General features: G+C 34.6%; 1 protein-coding gene across 1 annotated transcript in view; it reads right to left on the bottom strand.

The window, feature by feature from the left end:
• Positions 1-27447, bottom strand: part of SNTG2 (syntrophin gamma 2) — a 254428-nt gene that overhangs the window by 4192 nt on the left and 222789 nt on the right. Inside the window, exons 14-16 of the mRNA XM_061990346.1 lie at positions 24163-24405; positions 10867-10959; positions 7767-7877 (exon numbers count right to left, since the gene is read on the bottom strand). Of these exons, the coding sequence (XP_061846330.1) occupies positions 7767-7877; positions 10867-10959; positions 24163-24405 (447 nt within the window). The remainder of the gene's footprint in view (positions 1-7766; positions 7878-10866; positions 10960-24162; positions 24406-27447) is intronic.

Genomic DNA, 27447 nt, shown 5'->3' with positions numbered 1-27447 from the left:
CCAAGGAAATACCACCAATTAAACGTCTTTTAAATAAATCTGTCATTCTGATTTTTCTTTTTTTTTTCTCTCCATACTCAGCCAGGCAGATGAATAACTGATCATTTTATTTGCTGTATATAATCTAACACTACCCTTATGCTTGCTTGCCTTATCTGATTGCTGCTTTTTTCTTCAAAATTGTCAGTTTATTTTTTGTGTGTTTAAAAGAATCTGTCCTGTCTAGTATTTCAATAAGCAAAACTATTTCATTTTACTGTATATATCCTAATAAGTGGATTAAGTACAACAAAGGCACTAGAAGGCAGACAGCAAGACAAGAACATGAAAGACTGGATTACCGCAGTGGGAGTACAAGACTGCAAAACTACCTGCTGATACTGAGAATATAAAAAAATGTGCACACTGCACTGACCTCGAACACTATATGTGCACAGTCAAGTAAGAAAAATATCTTTTTTATTTCGTCCACCCACCCATGAGAACTGGATTTATTACTTATCATAAAGTGCTTGACAGGCCTGTTGCACCATTACCACCTACACACTTAATTTTATTGGTTACTTCCGAGAGCCGTTGAGTCACTATTTGAACAAGACGTGAGTCTGTATCACATGAAAGGCAGATAACGGAGACACTGACAGATAGTGTTTCTGTGTCCTGTGCATCTCTTGACTTCTTTAAGGACACTGGTAAGCCTCAGTGTTTATTAGTTGGTGACGAGAGCACAACTACTGTATTCTTTAGCACAATACTTCAATCAGACTGAAATGATAGCCACATCTTTTGTAAAAAAAGAACAGATAAGGATATTTAGGTTTTATCTCCAGCCCACATAGAATTAAAACCAGAAAAGGAAATTCTAAATTCGTTTATATATCTCAGTAATTACATCAGGACTTGGTTGTCATATGATGATTGAGAAGAACAAATGTATTAGTATTGCACAGCTTGATATGACTGTTATAAACATGCAAAGATAAATTATCAGCTATGGTATCAGCATCTCCAGCTATAAATTTTATTTGGCCTTCTCCTCGTGACTGTCATTTACACGAAAAGCAGGAGGATAAGCTAAAATGGTGCTATTATCCTGCAAGTGTAAGAACCAGATCCATGATGCCAACATTCAGTGTCGGATGAACTGCAACTCTATCTATCAACTGCACTTAAGTCTTTCAACAGTGTTCTACAGAGATCTGGAAGAGTCAGATGGCTTTTCACTTTCAGCTTGAGTGATTCCAAATGCCACTGTCTATTGCTAAATCTGGAGCACTTAAATGTTTCACTGGCAGACGTAAACTTTGCTAATGCACAAGAAACCCCTCTGAAAAGTTATTTTGGAGATGCCTGTCTAGATGCAGGCAAGCAAATTCACCCATTACAGAAAATATTAAAACAAATTTCCAACAGCAATCAGACTGTCCACTATTGTCACATAGGTCAAATCTTAACTCTTTTCTACCATCATCTTTCAAATGTTTTTCAAGCTTTCAAGATGTTCGGTAGTAAACTGTTGCAGCTCAGCAACAGAACACTCATGGTAATAAAAATAAAGAAGGGCTTGAGTGCTAGTTTATTGATGCTAGAGATTAACATTGCTATAAAGAAAAAGCTTTGCTTTCACTCCTTAATGTGCCATACCTCTCAACAACACTAATGTGGAACAAATATCCTCTCAAATGAATACATTAATCTAAAGAAAGACAATTGCTGACCTGTTCTTTATCACGCTCCTGAAGTTCTTTTGTTTTAAAGAGAATAGAATTTGCTTCAAAACTGCTGCAGAGTCTAATCAACAAATCAGACCACATTGTATCATGGAACCACTGTGAAATTACAGAATAGTTGAGGCTTTGAGTCACTGAAGAAAGCATACTGAAATGCACTCAGGTAAGTATACAGAGCTCTTACATTACACGTGTAACAGACAAGAAGTGTATAAGACCAGTAAAACTTGAAGCTTCCATATGGCTCGCAATACTCTAGTCTAGCAACACTATGATTTCTTAATCTTCAATGAAATGTGGAAGACCAAGTTAGATAAAAGATAAAATATAGCAAAGCAAGATAGATAAACTCTCTGTGTACTTAGAGAGACTGAATTGTTACAATATAATTCCACCTTTTTCACAGAGAATAAAAGGAACAAAAAATGAGAAAAAATAAGGGAAATGCTCAGTTAACATATACTTGGGGAAAAAAAGGTCTTATCTTCTAGGTAGCTCTGGTTTAGCTAAGAAAGATAAAACATCAGTACAATTCTGGAAGGATTAATCTTTATTTTTTTTAAAGCAACCTTGAAAATTCAGGCTGCATGCCATGTAGGCTAAATATATATCACTTACTTTTAATTTCTCAACGCTATGTTCAAGTAGATAGCTATATAAAAGTTCACAAAAAGCATAAAGCTTTGGCTGATAATTCCTGTACCAGATTTCCTGCAAGATGTTACTCTTCAAAAGCAAATTTTGGCCAAAATGATTTACTCATTCCTGAGACTGTGAAATTTGGCAAGAAGATAAGATTTGCATCAGAGGGTGCTTTTTACCAGTCCTGTGAAATCCACTCATATTTGTCCATTGGAAAAGTTTTTTGAAACTTGATATTATATGAAGATATAATTTTCACCGAGCATGCTCCAGCTTCAGACTTCTACCAGGTAAGAAATTACAAGACGTGTGAATATGGATCAGATAAATTTCGGTATGCTACATTCTTCCATTTTGCATAAAAAATGATGGAATCTAATTTTAGAATTTATTTTTCAATCACTTTTCTTTTTGGTAACTTAACTTAGGTACTATTTACCCAAACTACTTATGAGAACATCATATGGGACTATGTTTAAGCCTTAATAAAGCCAAGACAGGTCCCATGTATTGGTTTCTTACAGAGCAATTAACATGTCATAGAATACAAATGAGCTAATTTTACTACTGCCTCTTCTTGAAACCCCATTTTGATAGTTTTCTATTACTTTATTATTCCCTCTATAGTTACATATTATTAATAAGCCTGACTTTTAATTAATATTCATTATAATTTTCACAGAATCTCACACAGAATCACAGAATAGTAGGGACTGGAAGGGATCTCTAAAGATCATCTAGTCACACCTCTGATCAAGCAGGTTGTTGCCCCATCCTCTTGACATCCACCTTTTAAATACTTGTAAGTATTAATGAGGTCCCTCTTCGCTCTCTTCTTCTCCAGGCTGAATAATCTCAGATCCCCCAGCCCTCCCTCGTAAGAAAGATTTTCCAGTCATCATTTTCCACCAAGACCATCTTGGTGGCCCTGTGCTGGATTCTCTCCAGAAGTTCTCTGTCCCTCTTGAACTGAGGAGCCCTGAACTGGACACAGGACTCAGATGAGGCCTCACCAAGGCAAAGGAGAAGGGGAGCAGAACCTCCCTCAACCTGCTGCCCACACTCTTCTTAATGCATGCCAGGATGCCATTGGCCTTCTTGGCCATTGCTGGCTTATATTCAGTTTATTATCAATCGGGACTCCCAGATCTCTCTCTGCAGAGCTGCTCTCCAGCAGGTCAGTCCCCAGCCTGTACTGGTATATAGGGTTGTTCCTTCCCGGGTGCAGGACTCTGCACTTTTCCTTGTTGAACCTCATGTGGTTCCTCTCTGCCCAACTCCCAGGCTGGCTGAGTTCCTGCTGAAGGGCAGCACAGTCTTCTGGGGAATCAGCCAGTCCTCCCAGTTTGGTGTCATCAGTGAACTTGCTGAGGGTACACTCTGTCTCATCATCCAGGTTGTTGATGAAGATGATGAATAAGATGTTGATGATGAATAAGATGTTGATGATGAATAAGATTGGCCCCAGAACCCACCCTCGTGGAACCTCACTGGCCAACTTGACTCAGCTCAGTTGATCACCATCCTCTGGGTTCTGTTATTCAGCCAGTTCTTGATCCACCTCACCATCCACTCATCCAGCCCCCACTGCCTGCACTTTCTATGAGGATGTAATGGGAGACAGTGTCAAAAGTCTTGCTGAAGTCAAAGTAGATGGTACCTGCTGCTCTCCCCTAATCTAGCCAGCCACTTATACTCTCATAGAAGGCTATTAGGTTGATCAAAAAAGATTTTACAGTCTGAAAGTCAGGCCAACTGGTCTGTAAGTCTTTATGTCCCTTCTTGATCCTCTTTTTTAAACAAAAAATCACCAAGAGTTGCTATATTTTCTCTCTCTGTCATCTTAACCAAGCACCTGGACTTCTCAGACATATCTTCCACTAGCTCCTAAGTAATGCAAAAAAAAATCATTTAAAATATTTCAACCACACTCCTTCCATATTTGGTTTGTGTTTGTAACTCCTTGATCTTACTTGCAATGTGGGGATGTAATGTTATTTTTTTGATGGCTGGAGTGAACAAAAACCAATATAACCTATACTCATTTGCTATTTGCTCCATTTCCACAGCAAACAATGATTTATTACTTGCCTTCATGTCTTCAGCTCTCTCCTATTACTAAAGTACTTAGTAGAGTATTCCGAGCTTTTTTTTTCTTGTTGTTTTCATGTCTTTTTTTTTAGTTGTAACTGTTAAGGTAAGACAAAAGCAAGTATCTTTTTTCATACAAGCTTCTCATGCTTAAGAGGTGAATGTGTAGTCAACATGCTACATCTGGCTGAAGAGTACAAAGGAACCCTCACCAAAGGGACATGAAAGGCATCTCCAGCTCAAAGAATTCTGAACTACTGATCCACAGGAGAGTTTACCACAGTCCACAAAAAAATCCAAACTAAAGCCATAATTCAGCAATGCTCTATAATCAACCACTCATCTTTCTATTTCTAAATAGTCACAGAGCTACTCATTCATACAGGTCCATTTACATGATATGTTGTCATTTCAGAAGTTTTAGGTTCCTCTTCTAAAAACATGAGTCTGATTTCCTACAGAATTGGAGTGACAACATCATATATGTGTGCATGTCTACAACTTTTGCTCTATTTGTTGTAGAAGTAGACACCTCAAAGGAGCTGTATTTCTACAAGTTGTTGGCAAGGACTGAGAGGTCCTGTTACCACAGTAGTCCTTTGGCCAGCTGTCTAATCAGGTAATACACATGTACCTACAAACCAGATGCAACATTTTCCCCATCATCAGGCTGGATAAAAAAATGTTGTCACTTGGTAGTAATATAAATGCATTGAAGTGACACTTGGGGGATTTCAAGGAGTCGAATTGGAGGTACTACTGGTGGAAGTGTGGGGAATATAAAGGACCTGAAACAACAGACAGGAATCTAAGCCTTATTAGCTCCTTCGAACGGAAAACTTTTTAAATGGAAAAATGTAGTGTTCACTTAAAACTGGAGTGCATAGGAAGAAGCACTTGGCTTAAAATTTTTAGAAGAAGAAAAAACACCATCTCTATCTAGTTACCAAAATGCAAAAATAGAATTCCCAAATGTGTTTTTTTACCCCAAGAATTTATAAGCACAGACATAATTCAGAAAATCCTTTTGTAACTTTAACTCTACTGTTTACTGCCAAGTGAACATAAGTCATCTGTATGAAGCTTTATTTCCCATGCAGCAGCTCATTTACTCAGGAAAAATGAAACTTCTAATATTTGATGACATTTTCTCTTTCTCATTATCGGCTGCATTTCACCATCCAGCACCATCTGTCTCTATGAAATCTCTTTCTGTACAATAAGCTGAGGCAGGTACTGTACTATACTATAGGTGTTACCATTGGTTATTTCTCAACTAGTCTGTAATTATGACGTCTAAGAAATAAAAGCATTTAGGTGTGGTATTCCTGAATGTATATACCATTTATCTGAAGTGGAGAAGCTGAACAGCTGTAACCCAGTTCCATTTAACACGAAATACTAGCGGGTAAACTGCACTGTGCAGAGGCACTGGTAAAAGATGTAGCAACTGAAATCCTGATAAATCCTCAGGTACTTAGTATCAGCCTTTCCTCTAGTTTTAATGAGTTTTTCCTGGGATCTTCCAACATTTGCAACACAAATATACATTTAGGTACATATATAGAATTCTATATGAACTGATGACATGTTTTTTCTCCTAGATAAAATTTGCTATAAAATTATCATTAGGACTCAGTTGTTTAATTATTTGACAGATAACATTTTCATTAAAATGGTAAAATTTACAAACTTTCTGTCCAAAGAGTAAATACAGATCGGATCAATTAAAGACAATTGAAGTGGACACAGAAACAAAAATAAAATCAAGTTAAAAAAAGATAAGATTGTTTACTACAATAGAAACAGGAATGATCGAGTATTAAAGCAATGGAATTGGACTCCTTTGCCAATCACACACATGGACTATCTAATGATTTAATACACAGATTCAGAGATTCCAATTATGGGTTTTGCACTGGTACAATCTTCTTGTATGACCTGAAACAAGTTACTTAAGCTCTCTGTAACAGATGATCACATATAAAACGATCATGTTTCTGTGTCTCCAAGGCGTACTGTAAGAAATGAAGTGAAAATGACCTGCTACTACAGTCAAGTTATTACATTACTGTACCCATAGTAAAAGTTACAGTATCTTTTACAGCAGAGCCGAAAAACAACTCAGGTTAAGTTTGCTGATGAAATCCCGAATAACCTAACAACATAGATGTACAAAGAAAGTGACACTGCATTTGTTATAACTTTATGATAAACAAGGAAGGTTAGAGTTTCTTCTTAGAACTCTTTTTAAATATTAGAAGGACAGGTAATATATAACTTTTGTGTATTGGCAGTATAGAAAAGTATCACTTTATAAGTGACTTTAACCTGTACAGGCAGAATAAACCCCAGGCAAGTGTATTTGAGAATTTTCATAGAGCTTCAGATGTTTTCCGTCATTTTCATTGGCTTTTGTCTGAGAAATCCCAAGAGTCAGCGGAATCTTACTTTTACCTTCTTCAAATGACATCAAAGTTGTCCTCATTCTTTCTAAAACTGCATGACAGAAAAACTAACTTTTTAAATTTTATTTTATTTTATTCAGAACCAAGCTTGGGATCACAGGTCAGAAACAGTGCAGATGAAGGCATTACAGCTACACTTCCAGATAAAGATTCAAACTACAGTCTTGAAATAGAGACTCCTGAAGTTCAGTTGGGAATCCCAATTCTAAGTTTCATAATTCTTATTTGATGATTGCTACAGGAAAAATCCAAACAAGACATCAACATTTTCTCATCTATACTAGTGATTGGATATCTCCACAGCTTAATTCCTGATTCCATAAAGCACTGTGTGCTCTTAATTCACAGTAGAACCAATAAGTTTCAGGAATTGCTTGGCCTCTTGAAAGACTATTCTCCTTTTAAGATAATAAATGTCACAGAATCTTATTTTATTGGTAAACCTTAACCACATTTTTGCTTAAAAGCTTAAGTCTACTATAAAATTGCTGTAAAATGTTTTTAGCATTAAAATGTTTTACTCTTAATCTTTTAAAAACAGTTTTTAGATATTATATCTATTACAGGCTGACTAAAAAACTTAACAGAAATCATCTTTCTGGAACAGTAAAGCACCATCATAACACAATTTGGTAACAGGCTTGTACAAACGGTGTAATAAATCTATATATACTACATAACTTCCATTTATTGTGGAGTTACTATATAGGAACAAAAAGATAAACTGTTATGTGTAGTCTGCCACATGCATGTGCAGTTGTAAATGGATTTTTTGATGTGTTGATTTTAATTCCATTTAATTTTTTATTAAACTGAGAAAGAATATGGTGCTTACCTTTGTCTCAATTTGCTTGGTGTCTAGATTCTGAAAAAGTAGCTTTACTCTTGTTTTCCCATCATCTGAAGAGCCTTTGAGCTGAGAGAATTTAAACCTCCACAGCACGTTCTAAAGAGAAAGAAATTTGATTCAGAACTCTGTTACACACTCTTAACTAGACCTACAGATTGAGGACTGTCTTTATAAATTAAGATACAGCATTAGGGCAGCAAACAGCGCATGATAATAGGCTGGTTACAGAGCAAATAAAATCAATAGCTCTATCATATGTGAAAGCAAAAGATGCAATGTTTATATTCACTAATTAAACAATTATTCAGAAATTCTCTAAAATGTAAATGTTTCAGTTGCCTATCTAATATCAAATCCATGGAAAAAGCATAAATCTAGAAAGATCCATTAGGATATTTGTATCAGTTCCACTATAAACACAATTCCACATTGTATCTTCATCTTTCATACTTCAGTTGGTTCACCTACATAATGTAGATAATAATGTCTTACATGAATGTTGCAAAGCTGAATTTACTCATGTAGTATAATGCAGTTTGAAATCCCCAGATAAAACAAGATATAGAAATGCAAACATATTATTGTTGTATGTAGTCATGCAAACCATGAAAATATATTTTACATTTCATAGTTGTTTGGAACATACATAAGAATTCTAGGCTTCCTGATAACCTACATGTTTATGCATGGCATTTTACTACTGTTGGCAAATCCTAGACTCATAGATGTGTTTGAATGGTTATGGAGACACTTTTTAAAAACAAATATTGAGAAATCATTTTTGAAACTGATGCTATTTTCTGCATTTGTTTGCCTGAAAAATGTCTTAAGTTTAAAAACCAACAAGGTAACAACTTGCACTCTGACTTCCTGTTTCCTTAATACATATAATCTATTCACATGTTGAAATGTGATTCAGTCCCTGGACACTGCTGAGAAAACATGATTTAAATATTTTGAAGGCTACTTCAAAAGCACACACAGAAAAAAGTTTGCTACATTCCATTTTCCAGTGTATCTCATTGCAAATCTTTTTTTCATGTAGAGCAGCACTACATCAGTCATCTTCACAACCTTACTTGTAGTTTGAAAGAGAATGCTCTATAAATAAAAAAAGGTTTTACAGAAGGTGTAAAAAAAGTTTGATTCCACCTCCTAGTTCCCTGCAGTCATAATCATCATTGACTTCTTAGACAAATATAACAGTTGAAGGAAAACTCAGCTACACTACAGCATCGTGATAGTACTTAAACTTCACATTCATGAACAGATTTTAACTGGGTCCAGAGGGCCTAATTAGACCACCTGAAAAGTATTCAAAGCTTAAATGAGTTTGGATCTAAATAGAATAGATGAATGTTAGCTATATAATATAACTACTAGGGAGGAGATGAAACAAGAACTTAGGAACAATTTAGCAATACTAAGCATTGCTGGAGCCATCATCTCTCTCAGCAGTTGACACTGAGTGGAAAAGAGGAGAAGAAGATGGCTCTGGAAGGTGGAAGAAAATGTACACTTTGGGATTCTTTTATCTTGGATGACTGGTTGGAACATCGGATGAGAAAGATGAACCAACCAGGCCAATAATATAAAAAGAATCTCTATGATCAGCTATAAAGCAGCTGTAGGTCATAAGACTATCTCTGTGATAGTAAAATAAATGGTAAAAGCTGAATGAGTTAAGCCCATGAGTTAAGACCCTGGAAGAGAACATGTAAGAAATTAAGTATTTCTTTCAAATAAGTTTAAGAATCCCCTAAAACTTTTCTAGAAAAAGAGTTTTCTAAATGAAATCTAAACTCCTTCTGTTGAGTTTCTGTGGCAAGATTTTGGTAGTGGGTGTCTACTGAGTGAGAAGCTGCTAGAAACTTTCGCTGTGTCTGATAGAGATATCAATACTGAATCATAATCAATACAAAATTATCATCAATACTGAAGGTAGGCACTGGGGCTCTAAGTCCTATTGAAAGAGAAGTTTATAAAGGTGGGAGTGCACCTAATCAATCTTCACATTTAAAATAAACATTTTCTATAGTCTAAACTAATGAGATTACTTTGTAGAGTTAATTTATCTCTCCACACATGTACAATTAAGCAAAATGCACAATTTCAGAAGGCCGTATTGCCTGAGGCAGAGAAAAGTATGCAAACACATTTCCTGAAATTTTACGTTACTTCTGCATTAAGCAATGAATTGCAATGAATTAGTCTCTGCAAAAAGATTCCAATAAACTTTTGCATTTTGGTGTGAAAACCCCAAAATACTAACACACAAAATATAGACTATTTTGTGTTTCAAAATGCAGTATGTTGCCTCTTAAATCAGAATGACTGACTGAATTTCTTTAATATATATTTAAAAATACTTCCAGTTTGGATTTGAAGATCATACTTCAGAGGACAGACCTTTTACTGTACAGCTCTATTAATTCAGAAATATTTTTGCATATATGTTTACTTCTATTGGCAGAAAAATGTATAAATCCACTTAGAGTAATTTAAATTAAAGTATCACTAAACTATATATAAATTAGTAGTATTATAGACAGGCCCTGAAGGTTGGCATGTATAATAAACCATCCCCTGCAGGCGCTTTATACATAGGTACTGTTTTTCAAGATAAATGAATTTAATCTTATAGATTATGACTTTGAAATCCATTTGCGCTTGTTCTGTTTATTTTAGTCATGGCCTAAATTTCTTATGATAGAAGAATAATTAATTCCATTGTACATCCATAGCTTCTGGTGACACTTAATTTTTTTAATGGTTGGTAATCTTTTAAAAATCATTCAGTATAAGAACCCAAGTTCTCTGCTAAATGTAACCTTCCTTTGTTTTCATTACTTGAAACAGAAATTACTTTTATTTATATCTTTCTCCAAAATTAATCTTCACATTCTAAGAAACAAGTATATTTGTTCCTTTCAAGTCTCAAATTGATTACATTTCAGTAGTGCTATATAAGAAAAGTACAATTGTACATTTGAGGAAAAAAGAATATCAACATAAAAAAACGTTGTTAACGATAACTTCAATAATAGTAAAATAAAAGAGAGTTATGTTGTCTTTTTTCCCTTACCTTTGTTTTACTGTCAAAACAGGTAAATCCCAGTGCAAAGTCAACTGTGAAACATAGAGTATCCCCTTGCCAGCTGCACATATATGTTTTAGACTGGAAAAAAAAAAGGATGATTTTTGAGAGAACAACTTTCACCATCATTTAGCATATAAAAATAATATTGTATGAATTTTTGGGGGAAGGCACTCATCTTCAACACTGGTACTGCTTTATATTATTACATTTTAGAATTGTCAAAAACCTACTGTAAGTCAGTATCAGCATGTCATCTAGATATTAACTGGAGATCTATATTTCATGTCACTCTTCTACAAAAGAAATAGTATACTCTTAGGAATCATCCCTTACAAAATGAAAGACAGAACAAACAAAGTCAAATCTGACTAATACTTTTGGAGAACTACTTCTATACAACCCATTAATGACTTCTGACACAGTTTCCAGCATACGTGCAGGTAACAGTGCCTAAATGTTTAGCCATTGACATCTAATTATGAAAAAGCTATGTCTACTTGACCTTTCCATCTGATTTAAACTATGTAGGCATTATTTTTTTAATTTGCAACATCTTTTGATTTGTAAACTTGGGTGACATGCCAGTACAGCACTATGTTATAGTTAACGTAATTTAATGATAAGGCTAGTAACTATCACTCATTAGTTAGCACTGATATTTGCTAGACAGTGTTAGACATGTTGTAACTTTTGATTACCTCTCAAGTCAGAAAAAAACCCCTGATTTATTAACAAAGCCCACAAGTTCTGTTAAAATGTCTGAATAAGCTTTACAGCAAAAAGTGAATTACTATTTTTTTACACGTATTTTTAAGGCTAGCTAACTTCGGTATATGACAGATTCTGAAAGCACATAAAAAGCCTCCACCTCATGGTGTAATAAGAAACAGCTTGATGCCATTTACCACTCACTGATAATGGCAAAAAGCTCCTTGCTTTCAGCGTGAGAAGAGACCAGATCCTGTCTCCAGTCTTTCCTCACCTTGCCTTACCAGACATTTTTAAAATGATACCCTTGTACTTTATGAAATCTTAGTTGGTTTGATTTTTTTTTTAATTTGCTTTCACAGGAGCATTACTTCAGTCTCCTTGATTTTTCATAAACTGTAATGTTGCCTCACACTCAGACATATGTGTACATGAATACTTCTATCTGGAGAGTTTCTTTAAATTTAAAAAAAATGGTTTTAATGCAAAAATAGCCTAGAGGAGATTGAAAGAATTAATAAAGTTGCTTACGTTGAAAACTGTCCTTTTAATTTTTTTAAAAGACTTTTACTATAACCTAAAACTTCCACATTTAGCAACTGCAAAAATTTTCTTATTGCTCTATTAAAAAAATACTTAGAGTTATACCAAAATAAGCACTTCTGAGTTACAGGGATGATATTTTAGAAAGGATTTTGAAAGAGCTTGGAATTAAATTAATTTATTAGTCTAAATTAGTACTAAAATCAGCTCAACAATGACAGAGATATATATTATTTATGAATAAATTATTTTGCTCATTGGTGTTCAAAGATCGCATTAGTTGACATTTAAAAATATTTCAGTGATTGATATTCAATTAGAACGACATTTAAATATCCCTACATTTTATTCAGTAATTATAAGGTGGTATTAAGCACCAGTCATAACTTATTCACCATTATCTTCCAATTAAAAAGGTTATACTAGCTGAGCTCTGAGTCAGCAAAGCAATTTAAACAATATATTAAATTAGCTTCCCCCAACGGATAAGCATCTAATTGCTCAGCCACAAATGATGAATACTAAAATGAACCATACACAAATAATTAGCCCACAATTTTTGACAAATATTCAGTATTTACAAATAATGGAAGTTGTCTGGAAATTATTCACAGGCAAATACTAGAGACAAACAGAATATGTTGTATCTTCACTGTGATAAACATTACAAATAGATATATAAGGTTTATACTTACAAAATATACTAATAGCATTTTTTTACAATAGAATTATTTTTGGGTTGTGCCATATAAATTTAAAAGCCTGCCTGTGGTATTTCCTGAAACTCTGAATAGGCCCTATGATAACAACCCTCCTCTCTACTCATTAATACTAGTACACAGCACTATTCCCTTTCATTCTTGCGTTTGGAATAAGCTTCCAATACACTGGTAATTTTTTGATCACCTTGGTTATTTATAACTATAGTTTATACAGAAGTTTAACAGAAGAAATCTAGGCCTAGCTGTCTATCAGTGAATTTTGAAGAAAGTAAAATAGCATTGCAAATTAGCCAGCTTGAGAACTCAGTTTAACCATATCCAGATAAAAATTCACTAAAAATCTCAAACTCAACAGCTAGAAATACCTCATACTGAGTATTTTCTTCTACTAAAGAAGTTGACTTTTCAACAAAGGCCGTGATCTCATAAAGACTTGAGAAAGTGAACTGTATCAGATGAGAAGGAGAATGGAATGCTAAATACATCTGAAGTGAGTTGTTTGTCATTCTCCATTCAACTGGAGATTAACATAATAATTGAATTTAATTTAAGAGTTTTCCCTAGAAATCAATTTCTTGTCAACATTTCAATTATACTAACAAAAGACTCCAGGGTTGTCACTTTGAACTGATACAATTTTCGTATCATCCTATTATTACTGAAACTTGTTTCCTATTATTTCTGAGACCAAATCCCACCTCATATTACATTTAATATGTTTTTTCAGTCTTTCTGTCCGTATAGGCATCTGTAAAAAACAGGAGGAAGTTTGTTGGACTTGACAGGGGAACTTAAATGCCTGATACAGAGAAGAAACTAAATAATATCTTCTTTTATTATGCATTAGAAAGAAAATAATTCACAACAGCATTTAAAGCACAGTGAGGGTAAGGAAAAAAAATATACCAACAGCAAACAGTCTGAATCACAAATTCTTGCATTAAGACTTTGTACTGCAGCATTTTACAAGGTATTAAATCATACAGGAGTGACAGGAATATGGGTTTTTTTTAATGCATGCAATGTATTTACCAAAACATAAGAGTTTGGTAAAAGCCTTAATATGGGACTAGCTAGTTCAGAAATTAGCTTTTTTTAAAATTCCATCTTTTTGAAAATTCCACAAACATACTTTGTTTTTCCCATGTTTTAAAATTCTGATGGCCATTTTAGGATTAAATATTTTATATTATATATCACCTCTTTTTTTTTTTAAATCAAAACTTTCAGAAGACATTTATAAAGTACATTGAAAGTATTCTCACTCTAAATCCACATTAGATATGTGAAAATGAGCAATGAAATCTGCCATCCAAAAGGATGAGATTTTTCAGACATTTCATCCACACAGACTTCTGAAGCTTAGGTGTATACCTGTTCTACATAACTGTGCAAAATGATCAGTGAAATAATTTCTGTGAAAGTGATGGAATGAATAATAAATTCACTTAGTAAGTATGGTAGATCCACTCATTTGGACATAACTTTAAGGAATTCATCTTGTCACAACTAAAAGGCTACAAAACTGTGATAATTATGGATAGATACAATTAAACCACTTTATTGAAACAAAACAGATCTTATTAAAATCTTGTACATTCCTTGATGACCTGCAGTTTCTGCAATTGAAGGAATTGTATATTAATGTCCTAAAATGACCATTTACATACTTGATGTGGTATTACTATAAAAAAGTATATTTTCCTGTAAAAGATGGCTGTGTACATTGGTGATTTCAAGAAGACATTACAGGTGTTTTTCTTTAAACATCATTGAACATCAGTACATATATGTATTCAAGAAATACACTGCCCCTAAAAGTAAGGTTTTTCAAAGGACTCAAAAAATGGCTCATTATACTTTAACCGAACTTCAAAGAAAGCTTCAATTGATTTCAGTAGAGGAGTGTTATTTTGGTGCTTCACAAAACAAGATCTATGCTTAATATGTTCAACTTTTAAATGCTGGCTTTCACAGAATACTGTTATGCTTGAAACTTTTGCTTTTAGGTCATCTATTACAATCTGAGCCACAGTCGTAACTAAAATTCCTGCCACACAACTGCCTGTTCCAATGGAAATAAATATCTGTCTGATCTTACCTATTTGTAGTTTGTGATGTAGTAGCTAACTAAAAAAATGGTTTTGTTAGTAGAGCTCTCATTGGACAGACTGCCTTTTCAGAAAAACCTCACCCTAACTGGGATTAAGCATTCAATCAAAGACTAGGGCTACATGCACATGTGGTCTGAAGCAAATGTCCCTCTGCAGGGAATTGTGTTCCTACAGGAAGAATGACAGGTCAACTAATTTCTCCTAAACCACTGTAGGTTCAGCTTTTCATTGACAAGACAAACAGATATTGCATTTATGGATGCCTACTCATGGTCATGGCATTTGCTCTTAAGACGAACCTATGGCTAACGTAAATCTGACAGAAGAAAGACTTGCTGCTTCATGTGCTGAAGAGGCAGGCTATGAGTGTGAACTGGTTGTAGGAAAAAGCAGTGAGAGAAGTGGAGGTAAGAGGACAAAATTGAAGTCCAGCAGCTTAGCACTGGTCATCCTCTAGCAGTGAAAATTCAAAGTGCGTTCTTAAGACTTGGTTTATGTCAGGAACAAACCAGACTTCCTCATCTCTGTGCCAGAGCAATAGTTTTGTGGTTTTGTAGCAACTCATTTTTCCATACAGAAAAACAAGATACAACTGTTTCCTACCTTGTTGTCCCAAGTATATTTTCACATACCTGAGGCAGATTCTCAGTGACAATCATAGTAATAAGGCTGGAGCCACTTGTCTCAGTAGAACTCTAGCGGTTTACTTCAGCAAAGGCACTGACTTGTTTTGATACTATTTGTTACTATAAAATAAAGGTCTTTTCTTTTCTGGTGATCTATAAATTCTGGAACTTTGCAGTTAAAAAATAATTTTAATTAGATATTTCAAAAAGAGACATTCCTGAGTACAAAATTCAGTTCTCAGTCAATGATGCTTTGACCAGGATTTAATTTTTCTGCCTCATTTTTACAAAGGAATCCTGAGTGGGGAATAATAGGGAACACCAACTTTTGAAAACAAAAAAATCGAATATAAAAATTCTAAGGTAATATTCCTCTATAATTTTGATATTCCATGACAGTAAGTAATTCACAATCACTTTAATACTTTCATTCTTATTCAAATCTATAAGATCTGGAAATAACAACAAAACTACACTCATACCACATAGTAGTTACCTAAATCTTCAGATTAATTAATAAATAAATATATCAAGAGATACATAAGTCTTTGAATTTACCCTTTCAATGTAAATTTTTTGTAATTTTAAGAATATACTACTATTTTTAGAAATATTGGTGTAGCTTCATGAAAATGAACACAGAATATGTAAACAAGATATTGTTAAATAATCTTATAAATTTGTAAATTCTCTTGCTTTTTAAAAATAATAGGTGCATTGTTTGATTCTCACTTGGTATCTGAATTGTTGAATTATTAATCTGTTTTACTAACACAAAATTACAAAAGGTTCCCAGCATCACTCTTTGTGTGGGGGAATGGTGGCTTTCTGCATCAGTGTGAAAATGAATAAGAACGTAATAGTATTTCTAAAGATGATCAATTAAATTGGAATTGTAATATGCTTTCTGTAAATAATGAAAACAATCTAAAAGTTATCTGTGTCATTAAACCAAGTAATTCTGGTAACAAACTGAGAAGTATCTTTTAATGACCCTATATATCTAACCTAACTTAATTGTTATTTCATATCTCACCTGAATTTAAGGAGGATCTTCCCTTTGCTTATTTGTTTGTTTCAGAAATTAGTTTTTAATTTAGTATATGGTGGGATTTCCACTCTCAAAAGGATTTCCAGATATCATTCTGTTTCATATATGCATTGTCATCATCATGGAATAGAAAATTAAGATATCACCAACTGTATTTAACATTTATTCATTAAAAACACATTATTTGGAGTTCCCAACAATTATACTGTGATCAATCAATCCTGTTTTTTATATGCTCTCAGTTTACCATGAGGAATTAATAGATACATAAGAGTTTCATAGAAATGACAATTACTTCTTATTCAGATTGTCTAATTTCTGCTAGATTTTATTCATTCATTTATTCATTCATATTTATTCATTCAGGTGGACTTCATTGTCTCAGTCTCAGAGGGTGATTAGACTACCATTTCTCAGGCTCCTTTTAATTCCCCAAGAAGCCAAGAAAAAATGTGTTTGTTCTGACCACAGAGTTGCTGAAACAATCTTCTGAGCATCTCAGAAATGAGGTAGTTAGGTATGCTTTGATAGAAAAAGAGAGTGTAAAGACATATAATTTCTGCCCAAGTCCCCGTGGGGACACAGTATCTAAGATCTATTCTGATTGCATCAAACTTGAGTTGTAGTAAGATCAATTCAAAATGCCATTGCAGGATGACTAGAAAACACCCTTTGTGTAAACATTCCATGAAGGAGACACATGAGCTGAACCTCTTTTATGTGCTCTGGATCTGAACATCACAAACTCTTTTCTTCAATTTTCTCTAAATCCTAATCTTCAATTGGACTTGTACCTGTCATGCTGAAATCTAGTTTCAGATGGGGGTTATTCCATACTTCCTTTCATCTTGGCCACCATACAATGGGATTGCAAGGAATACACATCACTTACCAGGGCATATCACTGCTCATATGCTCAGTGACTTATCATTCAATTTCAAGCATATATAAAGGAATGCTGATAAAATATTTTTTGCATCAATGTTCAGGGGCAAAAAAGTTCTTTAGAAGCCATTTGAACTCTTATGTAAAGGAATTTCTTCATCTGGCTCCTAGAAGTCATGAGTTTATTGTTACCTCCAGTGGACTGAAAATAAAAGCCCGAGTATGTAAATTAATTTTGTCTCTTCTGGAGCTGCTCAAAATATGGGAGATATTTATCCACTTAATTTGATGAAAATATACATCTTTAAAGTGTCAGTTCAGTTTTGTACAGTTCTTTCTTTTTGATGTTTTATCTTTTTGATTTTACACATCATAGAAACAAATACGTAATTTGAAACATAAACATTAACTTTTGTGTTATAAATCAAGTATTGCTTATGATAGGTTAGGAATTATGCATATAGTCACTACAATATTGATATTGCATACAGTACAGTCGACTGAAGGCTTTTAAACAGAAATTATGAAAAACTGCTTTCCAGGAATGGTTATTGAAATCAGCTGAGAGCAACCTATTCACATCTACATGTTTTTGATTCATTCCAGTGAACTCTTTCAGAGGATTTTTAAAGGAATAAACATTTAAAAATTAAGTTACATCCCAGAACAAACAGCAAGAGGTTGTAGGAATGAGGAGATTGCCTAGATTATTTGTTGAGCTCCAATGAAAGGATGAGAAGGAAATATTAGGTGCACAAGTTTTAAAAAAAAAAAACTTTAAAACCAATAATCTTTACTAGAAAAACAAGTGGTGAAAACCAAACCCTGTCAACAGTATGTATTCTGAAAGGATTTGTACAATAAACAATGTATGCCTCATGGAAAACTTCATCTTTCTCAGATGAGACTACTGTGAATGGGTTAGAAATTAATTGAAACTAATGAACTGGTAAAATCTAACAGGATGTTACAAGGAAATGAAAAAGATTAATAGAAGACAGGATATCAAAAAGTAACTATGACCAGACATTTAATCAGGAATAGTTAATCAAACAAAAAGGGAGATAGATACAAACCTGAGGAAAGGATATTGTGTAAACCAATTCTTCAAAATAACTATGGATTTTGTTTGATTGTTTTGTTTTAATGCTCAATAACATGGGCCTCTGCAGGCATTTTGTATAGATCATCCCAAAAACATATAATGCATGGAGGGAAATGTGGAAGTCTAAACAGGAAGATGGTGAACTAAGGACATTATAAGGTATGGTATTCTCATGTCTGTCATCTTTTAGAAGTGTGGAACGCAGCTCAAGCTCACAGACAAAAACAGATTGGCCAGATTGACCAATGTAGAAAAGGAATTCATCGTTCTTACAAAACAATAAAAGAAGAAAATTAATTGCATTTAACTATAGTTTCATTTTTTAGGAATTTTAATCATGGTATCTTAGCAGTACAATATTTGTGGAAAGAAAATGGAAAGCTTCATATGCAAATCCTATAGAAACAAAGCTCCAGGTCTGCATGCACAAGTATTTCCTTTTTTTTTTTTTTTTTTGCATTTAAAAATGTATACAAAAAGATAAGACATTCATAGAAGCAGGTACATATGAACTGAAATATAAAGAGAAAATGTAGGACAATTGCATCGTACTTTTATGTTCCTAATAAATTGGTTTTAGGTTTCCAGTAATGTTCACATGACATGGATTTCAATGAAAAGTTATTACAACACTCATGAAATCTGTCTGTCGAGATCAGTCATTGACTTACAGAACAAACCAGAAAGAAGCTCACTAAAAGTACTTGTCTTTAAGCACAGGAAATAACCACAGAGCAGAACTTCTTGATTCTTCTGTTATGACTGAGTGCAACCCTAATATCCGACCTATTTTAATTTTTGCAGTATTTCATATTAAACATTTTTTTTTCCAAGTAAAGTAAGTGGTTTCATGAAACTCGGTTATTTCGCTATATGGGGACTGAAAAGAATTTACAGCATTTGCATCACAGCTGGAAGCACAAAGGCAAAACTTTTGTGTTTTGAAGTTGCTAGATAAATAAGATTATGTAACTGTGTCTCTTCATGATACATCAACTGTACATATTTGAGAGTTACGATAGTAGATAACTTTCACCCTGCATGTTTTTCTCAGTCTCCTGAGAGTTCTTCCATCTTATGAAACAGACTTCTCTGTCTTCTGCAATCCATGTAATAAGTACAGAGTTTTAAGACCTCAAAACTTTTCTACAGCAAACAGTGAAATGTTTTCCTCTGTCCATTAGCAAACATTATTCTAATATCCTCCTCTATCCTTCTGTTGAACAAGACTGAAGATCAAAAAAATTAAAATCACCCCATCAAGATGTTTCTGCATTAATTTAACAATCCTATCAGACTCAAATAAGTCAAGATATTTTTTTGAAATAATAGTTTGCAGTGGTTTTGCTTGGGCCAGGTTTTTCGGTAGCGGGGGAGCCATAGGGGTGGTTTCTTAAAACAAAGAGCTGCCAGAAGCTTCCCCTGTAGCTGACAGGGCTAGGGCCAGTCAATTCTAAGATGGACCCTGCACCTGACCCAGGCCTGGCCAATTAGTGATGGAGGTAACACCTCTGTGAATAACATATTTGAGAAGAAGTTGCTGCGCACTAAACTGCAGCAGTAACCGGTAGTGAGAATGTGAAAACATCACAGACACCAAGGTCAGCGGAGAAGGAGGGGGAGGAGGGTGCTTAGGCCCTGGAAGACTCCCCTGTGACCTGTGGTGAGGACCATGGTGAGGCAGCTGACCCCCTGCAGTCCCTGGAGGACCATCGGAAAGCAGAGATCCACTTGCAGCATATGGAGGACCCCACACCACAGCAGGTTGATGCCTGAAGGAGGCTGTGACTCTGTGGGAAGCCCACACTGGAGCAAGTTCCTGTCAGGACCTGAAAGCCTGTGGTAAGAGAGGAGCCCACACCAGAGCAGGTTTGCTGTCAGGACGTGATCCTGTGAGGGACTCAGGCTGGAGCAGTCTGTTCCTGAAGGACTGTTCTCCTGGTGGATGACCCATATGTGAGGGTGTGAGGAGCTGCCCCTGTGTGAGCAGTTCGTGAGGAATTGTAGCCCAATGTAAAGACCCACACTTTGTGAGGGACTGCCTCCCATGGGGAGACCCACAAGGATCCCACCCTGTGACAGTGGGAAGTGCAATGAGGCCTCCTCCTGAGAAGCAGCAAAGTACATCTGTAATGAACTAACCACAACCCACATTCCCCATCCCTTGGAGGGGAAGAAAGGAAGGAAGGAGAGTCCCAGGAAGAGGGGGCAGGGGGGTAGGTGTTTTAAGATTCATTTTTATTTCTCATCTCCCTGTTCTTATTGTTCCTTAATAAATCAAACCTTTTTCTCCCTAAGTTGAGTCTGTTTTGCCCATTATGCTAATTGCTGGGCGATCTCTCTGTCCTTATCTCAACTCACAAGCCGTTTGTTATATTTCTCTCTCTCTCCTGTCCAAATTAGGAGGGGGAGTGATTTTATGACTTGGTGAACACCTGGCTAAACCACCTTATAGTTTGAGGAGAGGGATGAATATTGGGAATGTAATTTAAAAAAGAGAATGTTGAAAAAGTATGGAATAAAATAAAATCCCATAGTACTGACAAGACTACCCTGAAGTATCAAAGAATTAGGAAGAGATCTAGAAAACATACCAGCCTTTTATATTGGAAGATTGTCCATACTGTAAAAAACTTTTTTAAAAAAAAAGATAAATCACTTCATCTGAGCATCATTAATTGGTTCTGGACTGTTTAGGATGTTCCAGGTGAGACAAAAAGGCTTGCTGGGATTCATGGGAGATGACTGAACTTCTAGTTATGACTGAGAGGCTTTCACAGCCTATCTTCCTCCATTGCAATGCTGACTTTTATTACCTACCTCACAGAAATGCTTTTCTGTCTTTCAACTTCCTTCCTGTCTTACTTCTATTGCATTTTTTATTGCTCCCATCTGTGCAAATTATGCTATCAGTGACTACAATATTTTTTCTAGGAAGAAAACAGATATTTCTAGCACATGGTTTTAACATAAGTTTGCTTGTAAATAATTGTTTGTAAATAACTTCACATTGTAAATAACATTCATTTCATCAGGGTCACTGAATTTCACTGTTCCTCTGTGGATGGCTTTTTGTAACCATTTACAGTTTAAAATATGGTTTTAAGACAGCTGAAAAGGGAACTATATTGTGAGGGGAATTTCTCCTGCTTTATTACATTCTTTCTGTTGTTTAATGCTGCAATTTTCAGAAGAAATGTACAAAAAAATCCCTCATGCACAGATAAAATTCCAAAGAAACTTTGAACATACTGTTGCACCTTAACATATTTTTTTCATAAACTATGTAAGAACCGAATCATCACAGAATTACAAGTCTTCTTACAGAAACATCAAACACAAAATGTACAGAATAAGTTTAACAGCTCTGTCAAAACCAAAATCCTAATGACCCTCAATAGTAAGCAGAACTAAGCTACATTTAAATAAGAATTTCTGAAATGACACAGAGCAGTCCAACACCTGCCATGAATCTGGCCTCATCATTTAAGAATAAAAATTAAATTCCATTTGCAACTATGGTCCTTCTCCAAAAGAAATAATGTTTACGGGCAATCTAACCTACTGGTGACAATCTTCAATTTTCTGCTTACTGAAATGACAGTTCTTTTTCTAGGACTTGAAATAATCTGTGCAATGTTAAGTTGCACCTCATTTGTGCTGTTCTTGATATCCTTCTGAAAAGAAGGTTGTTTAAAGCAGCGTTTATGTTTTGAAGGAAGAAAACAGTGGAGTCAAATGATTTTTCACTGCTGGAGAGTGACCACAGCACTTTGCATCCCACTGACACATTGGTTTACAACTAACTTGAATGTATGCAACCAGTGAGAAAAAATGAATATATGGGAACACATGTATGGAGATTTAAGCACTGTAATCAAGATTTTAACTGAATGTCTCTCCTGCAGGTTTCTGATGGGTAAACCACAGCTGGTAGAACTATTAATGCCATTTGTGTAATACAGGTCTACAGGATTGTTGGATTGAAATAACGAAATATCATTCCACAAGCAGTGAATAATTCCTTAATTTTAGGATTGGTATATATATATATATATATATATATATATATATATAAAAAGCAGATATATTATCTGCTTTTTATATGAATAATAAAAATGACAATTGAATGGTTTGTCAAACAGTCATATCACAAATTCTTGAAGAGTTCATATAAGAAAAATTCTTATGTATACTGAATACGCATCACTAATCCCTCCCTGATGCCCAGCAATTTTTCAAGAATCAATCTTTTTCCTAAAGAACTGCATTCCTTCTCAGAAGTGCAGGAGCAACAGCATCACCATTACAAAATGTTTTTTGTTACCCCATCAGTCTGAAAAGACAATTGGAAGGATTCTAATTAAACATCTGCAAAACTTCTTAGAATTCTAGTTATCTGGGAATTTAGAAGAGGTTATTAAATACCTGCACTAGGACTCCAGTTCCTTGCAAACTGTGCTAATGCAATGTTGTGATTCAGTGCTCTTGCTATTGCAAACATCTTGAGATGGTCCCTGCAAATCTGAACATATCAGATCAAGCTTGCATTTGTGCTAAACTCTGTAAATATGTTTCATTTGGAGCTTATACGCTTAATCAACACATTCCTACACCACTGGTGCAGTTCATTTTGGAGTATGTTTCTAGGTGTCCAGCAAATAACTTTTTTTTATAACAGTATAGAGGTGCTCTAAGTTGCAGCTTAAGTCAAAATCAATTTATCTTCATATCACAAAATATCTCCCTTAGAATAAAGTATCTGCTTTAGGATAAACACATTCTTTGGACTCCACACACTGGTTTTACTGGGAGTTTAGTCACCACAATTTTAATAGACACTCACATTTAGATGACTATCACAAAGAACTATGTAATTACAAGGAATCCTATTACAATGATGCTAAATTTAAAACCACCTAATGGGAAGTGCATCCTCATATCTGAGAAAATTATTGACTTGAGAGAATTTTATTAGCCAATAGAAAGTGATAATCTGATTTTTAATTTTGACAATTTAAGATTATCACAAACTTTCACTGTTATGTTGGGTCTCCAAATCTTCCAATATTAACAAGGACAATCCCAATGTACAATTAACAATGTAAGAGTAAAATATTTCTTCTTTGAAAACAGAATCATTATATAATACTTAACATATTTACCTTGTATGAGTGGAAAATAAGCTTTCTGCAAGAAAGGTGGACTAAGTAATCTCCACAGTAATTGTTTTCCAGTGGTAAAATGTATTAATTTACAGTTGGTTATGATCCAGATCAACTTGCACACTACTATTTCAAATTTTCAGACTGTCCTAACAAACTTAGACTGTTATTACAAAATCATTGACATACAAACATTGATAAGATGATGCAGCTTTCAGACTGAAATTACATTAAAGCCAACTCAGAACTTCAGTCACAATGCATATCAATGTGATGCAATTATTAAACATATAAATTACTAAAGTAATACTTATTTACTGATGAAATGGCTTCAGTAAATTATTAAATTATTCATTACTTACCCCTGTTCTTTGAACTTCCAAGAAAATTGCTCTTTGAAATGATTTCTCCCACACTGCCAACTCGCTGCCCAGTTCTACACTGAAACAATGACTCTTTCCATGTCCAACCATAACACTAAAACAATACAGCCTCTGGTCTTCAAGGTCAAAGTCCTGATGAATACCTAAATACAAGTTTGCTTGTAGCCAGTAATCATCAGCAAGCCAGAGCTGAAAGACATGATTTGTCATGTGATTCTTCCTCTAGTAAAACTAAACAGTTAAAGTATCATTGTCTTCTATAAGTGATGAGTACTTTGATACATATTATTATGTTAATAATTGCCTTGAATAAATGTTCTGAAAATTAAGCAGTAATTTAAAAACCAACTTTTCCCTTTGCCTCTTATTCACTATACCTGTCTCATGTAATTCAAGCTACTCCTGCAGTTCTGAAATACTGGCAGTTAAGCAAGATATATTTAATTTAAAAGGAATTTGTAGCAATATATTCTTTACAATGAAAAGGAAGGAAATCCCTGAATTGCTTGAATACAGTTCAAGAGCTGTATACCAAGTTTACAGAAGAATATAACCAATGCTTTCCAACTGGGTTTCAATATGCTAAACACCAAGGAATGCAGTGACTTATCAAGCACCCAGGGGCTAATTCTGGAAACGACAATTATCAGCTCTCACATGTCCCCTAATGGCTGAAATGCTGCTTTGCAACTATGAGGACAGTGAAGTGAGATCCTGCCATCACTTTCAAGGTGAATAAGAACAGAAACTTCAGATCAGCCATTCGTAAGAAAAAATACCCTTGTAACAGAATGTTTTGTAAATGAAAATAAATTCTCAGAAGAAACTTCCCTAAACCTTCAGGATTTTATTGATTAGGCAAATATATAGAGCAAAAGAAAACTAAATAAAAAGTTACTGCTTATATATCCAAGTTCTTTCACTGACTGAATTTCCAAATTATGCACTTTTAAAAAGTTCTAGTTATCAGATTGGGCCCTTTCCTATCTCCATTTCTCTATCACAGGATGAGGCAGAAAAGACTGCAAGAGAAAAAAAAGTAATTTGCGAAGAGAATGTTATCTCTTATTTTCTAGTCACCAGCAAGCAGAATTTTCTTTGTCTAACACACCAGGTTAGGTTTAGTAGGCTTGACTCTATTCCAGTGGATCTGAGGTAAATGCAGTCATGTTTGACTGGATTTAGGTAGCTTTGAAAAGACTAGAAGGCAGCTTTGTAGTGGTACCTAAGTCCTATAATCTTGTAGTCAATATAAACCTTATAAAGATTTAGAATTCAGTTTTCCAGAACCTCTAATTGTTCATCATAGCCTACTGCAGCTATAGCTGAAACTCCATAGGTGTAACAACAAATGAACAACTGAAATCTTAGCATCCAAATGTAATGTAAAAAGATTCTCATACAGGTAAAATAAATACTTAAATATTCAGGGTCTTTTGTCCCTCCTGTTGTAGATGTATGCCCAACCATCCTCACAGAGCAACAGTAAGGATCCACTTTTTAGTAATGGAAACCAAAGGCAACAAATGCTCTGTTAGCACACTCTCCTCTATGTACCACACGTATTTATGAACAGGACCAAAATATTCTGGTGGAAACCAAAAACTTTGCTTGTCCTGGTGAATTACTGAATAACATAAAGCTGGCTAATGTAACCTTGCACTATGTACTCAAATCTACTCTCTTAAGCTACAAATGTTTTGTGAGGTTCCTCAGAAGTAGCACAATGTCATCAGGGTACATAGCACTTAGTGGTCAAAAATAGCCTTGCAGCTACCCAAGGAGAGAAAAGTCTCAAGGAAGTTCAAAGCTATTTTACAACACTCCTTTGAAAAGGAAGTTGAACAAAATACCTATGATTAACCTGGTGTTCAGCAGCTACAGTGATAGGTATTACATCTGCTTCAAGACTCATTGCTGCTCATCTTGGCTTGTAAACTACTATATTAATATTTTTTACTTTGTATGTGAAAATGTGATATGTGAAAATACCAGGCAATAAATGAAAGGAAAATGTTTTTAAGACAGTTTGCTTTTTAAAAATCTGTCTAATGCTCTTGCCCCTGAAAAATGCAGGTTTTCAGTATCAGTTTCAGTAAATAAGGAGCATGAGACAAGGTATAGGAAGAAAAACATGCAGTAGAAGAGATTATACTTTCAATCACCTGGTTGTTAGCACTAAATGTCCAATAATATGCAAGTCCATGATATATAGATGAATTTCCATTCACATATTTGTATATATATGTTTATATATGCAAGTGTGTATTCATATGTATGTACAGACACATACTAAACTAAAATATGGCAGTCATTTTAAAAAAATATCATTTCCATAGTGGATTATTATTTTTCATGTTTAACTCTTGTTAGATGAGAAGCTAACAAGTGCATTTCCCCTTAAAATCCATCTTTCATGAGAGGATACAACAGCACGCTCCACCACAGCTATGCACTAGTTTTAATCATCTTCTGAAAATCCTTAAGAACACTCTCCCTAAATGGAAGATTTTACAACCTAAACTCCATGTTTTCACCTGCATCGTGGAAGTCTTAATCTCTTAAGATTTTTTCCCATCTTTTTGTATTTGCTCAGTTTGCCTCATTGTCATTTATACCAGAGAATCAACAGAAAAGGGGCTAAAGAGTTGAATTAGAGCTTTTGCATTTTAGCTAATGTATTCAGAAAGACTGGCAATTAAGTATTCATTTATTAAAATGTCAAGAACTTTTTTTTTTTTCCCCCTAATGAAACGTTATCACAGAATTTGCTTTAAAGATAGATTTTCCTGGAAATTACTATAATTATTCAAGGAAATACTGAGTTTCAAATTGTATAATGATGCGGTCACACATTACAATAATGCTAAGCCGACAAAAACATGGCTGTTCTTCTTCATTCTGCACTCTGTAACTGAGCTCAAGTCTTGAACTCCAGGACTGTCAAGACTCTTCCTTCTGCCTACTTTTGCCAGAGATGGGAACTTTCTTCCCCTGTCTAGGGACAGCAGGTTTAAAACCAAGAAAAAACAGGCAGCAATGGGCTGCAAAACTGGCAGGTGACATCATCAGGCATTTTTTTAGTATTGGGACTGATGCTTCCATAAAATGCAGTTGTCAGTTCATATTTGAAAGATATTTTTTTCCAGATTTCTCTCAAGTTCTGTGTGCTCCTTGGTCTATTGGTTTTAATTTCATCATATTTTCAATTTTTTCTTTTTATTTTTAAAAATCTCAGTTAACAAACTTCTTGTTTAGGACAAG

This window comes from Colius striatus, chromosome 2, assembly GCF_028858725.1.
Source record: "Colius striatus isolate bColStr4 chromosome 2, bColStr4.1.hap1, whole genome shotgun sequence".
Lineage (NCBI taxonomy): Eukaryota > Metazoa > Chordata > Aves > Coliiformes > Coliidae > Colius > Colius striatus.
This window is presented reverse-complemented; position numbering and strand designations above follow the sequence as displayed.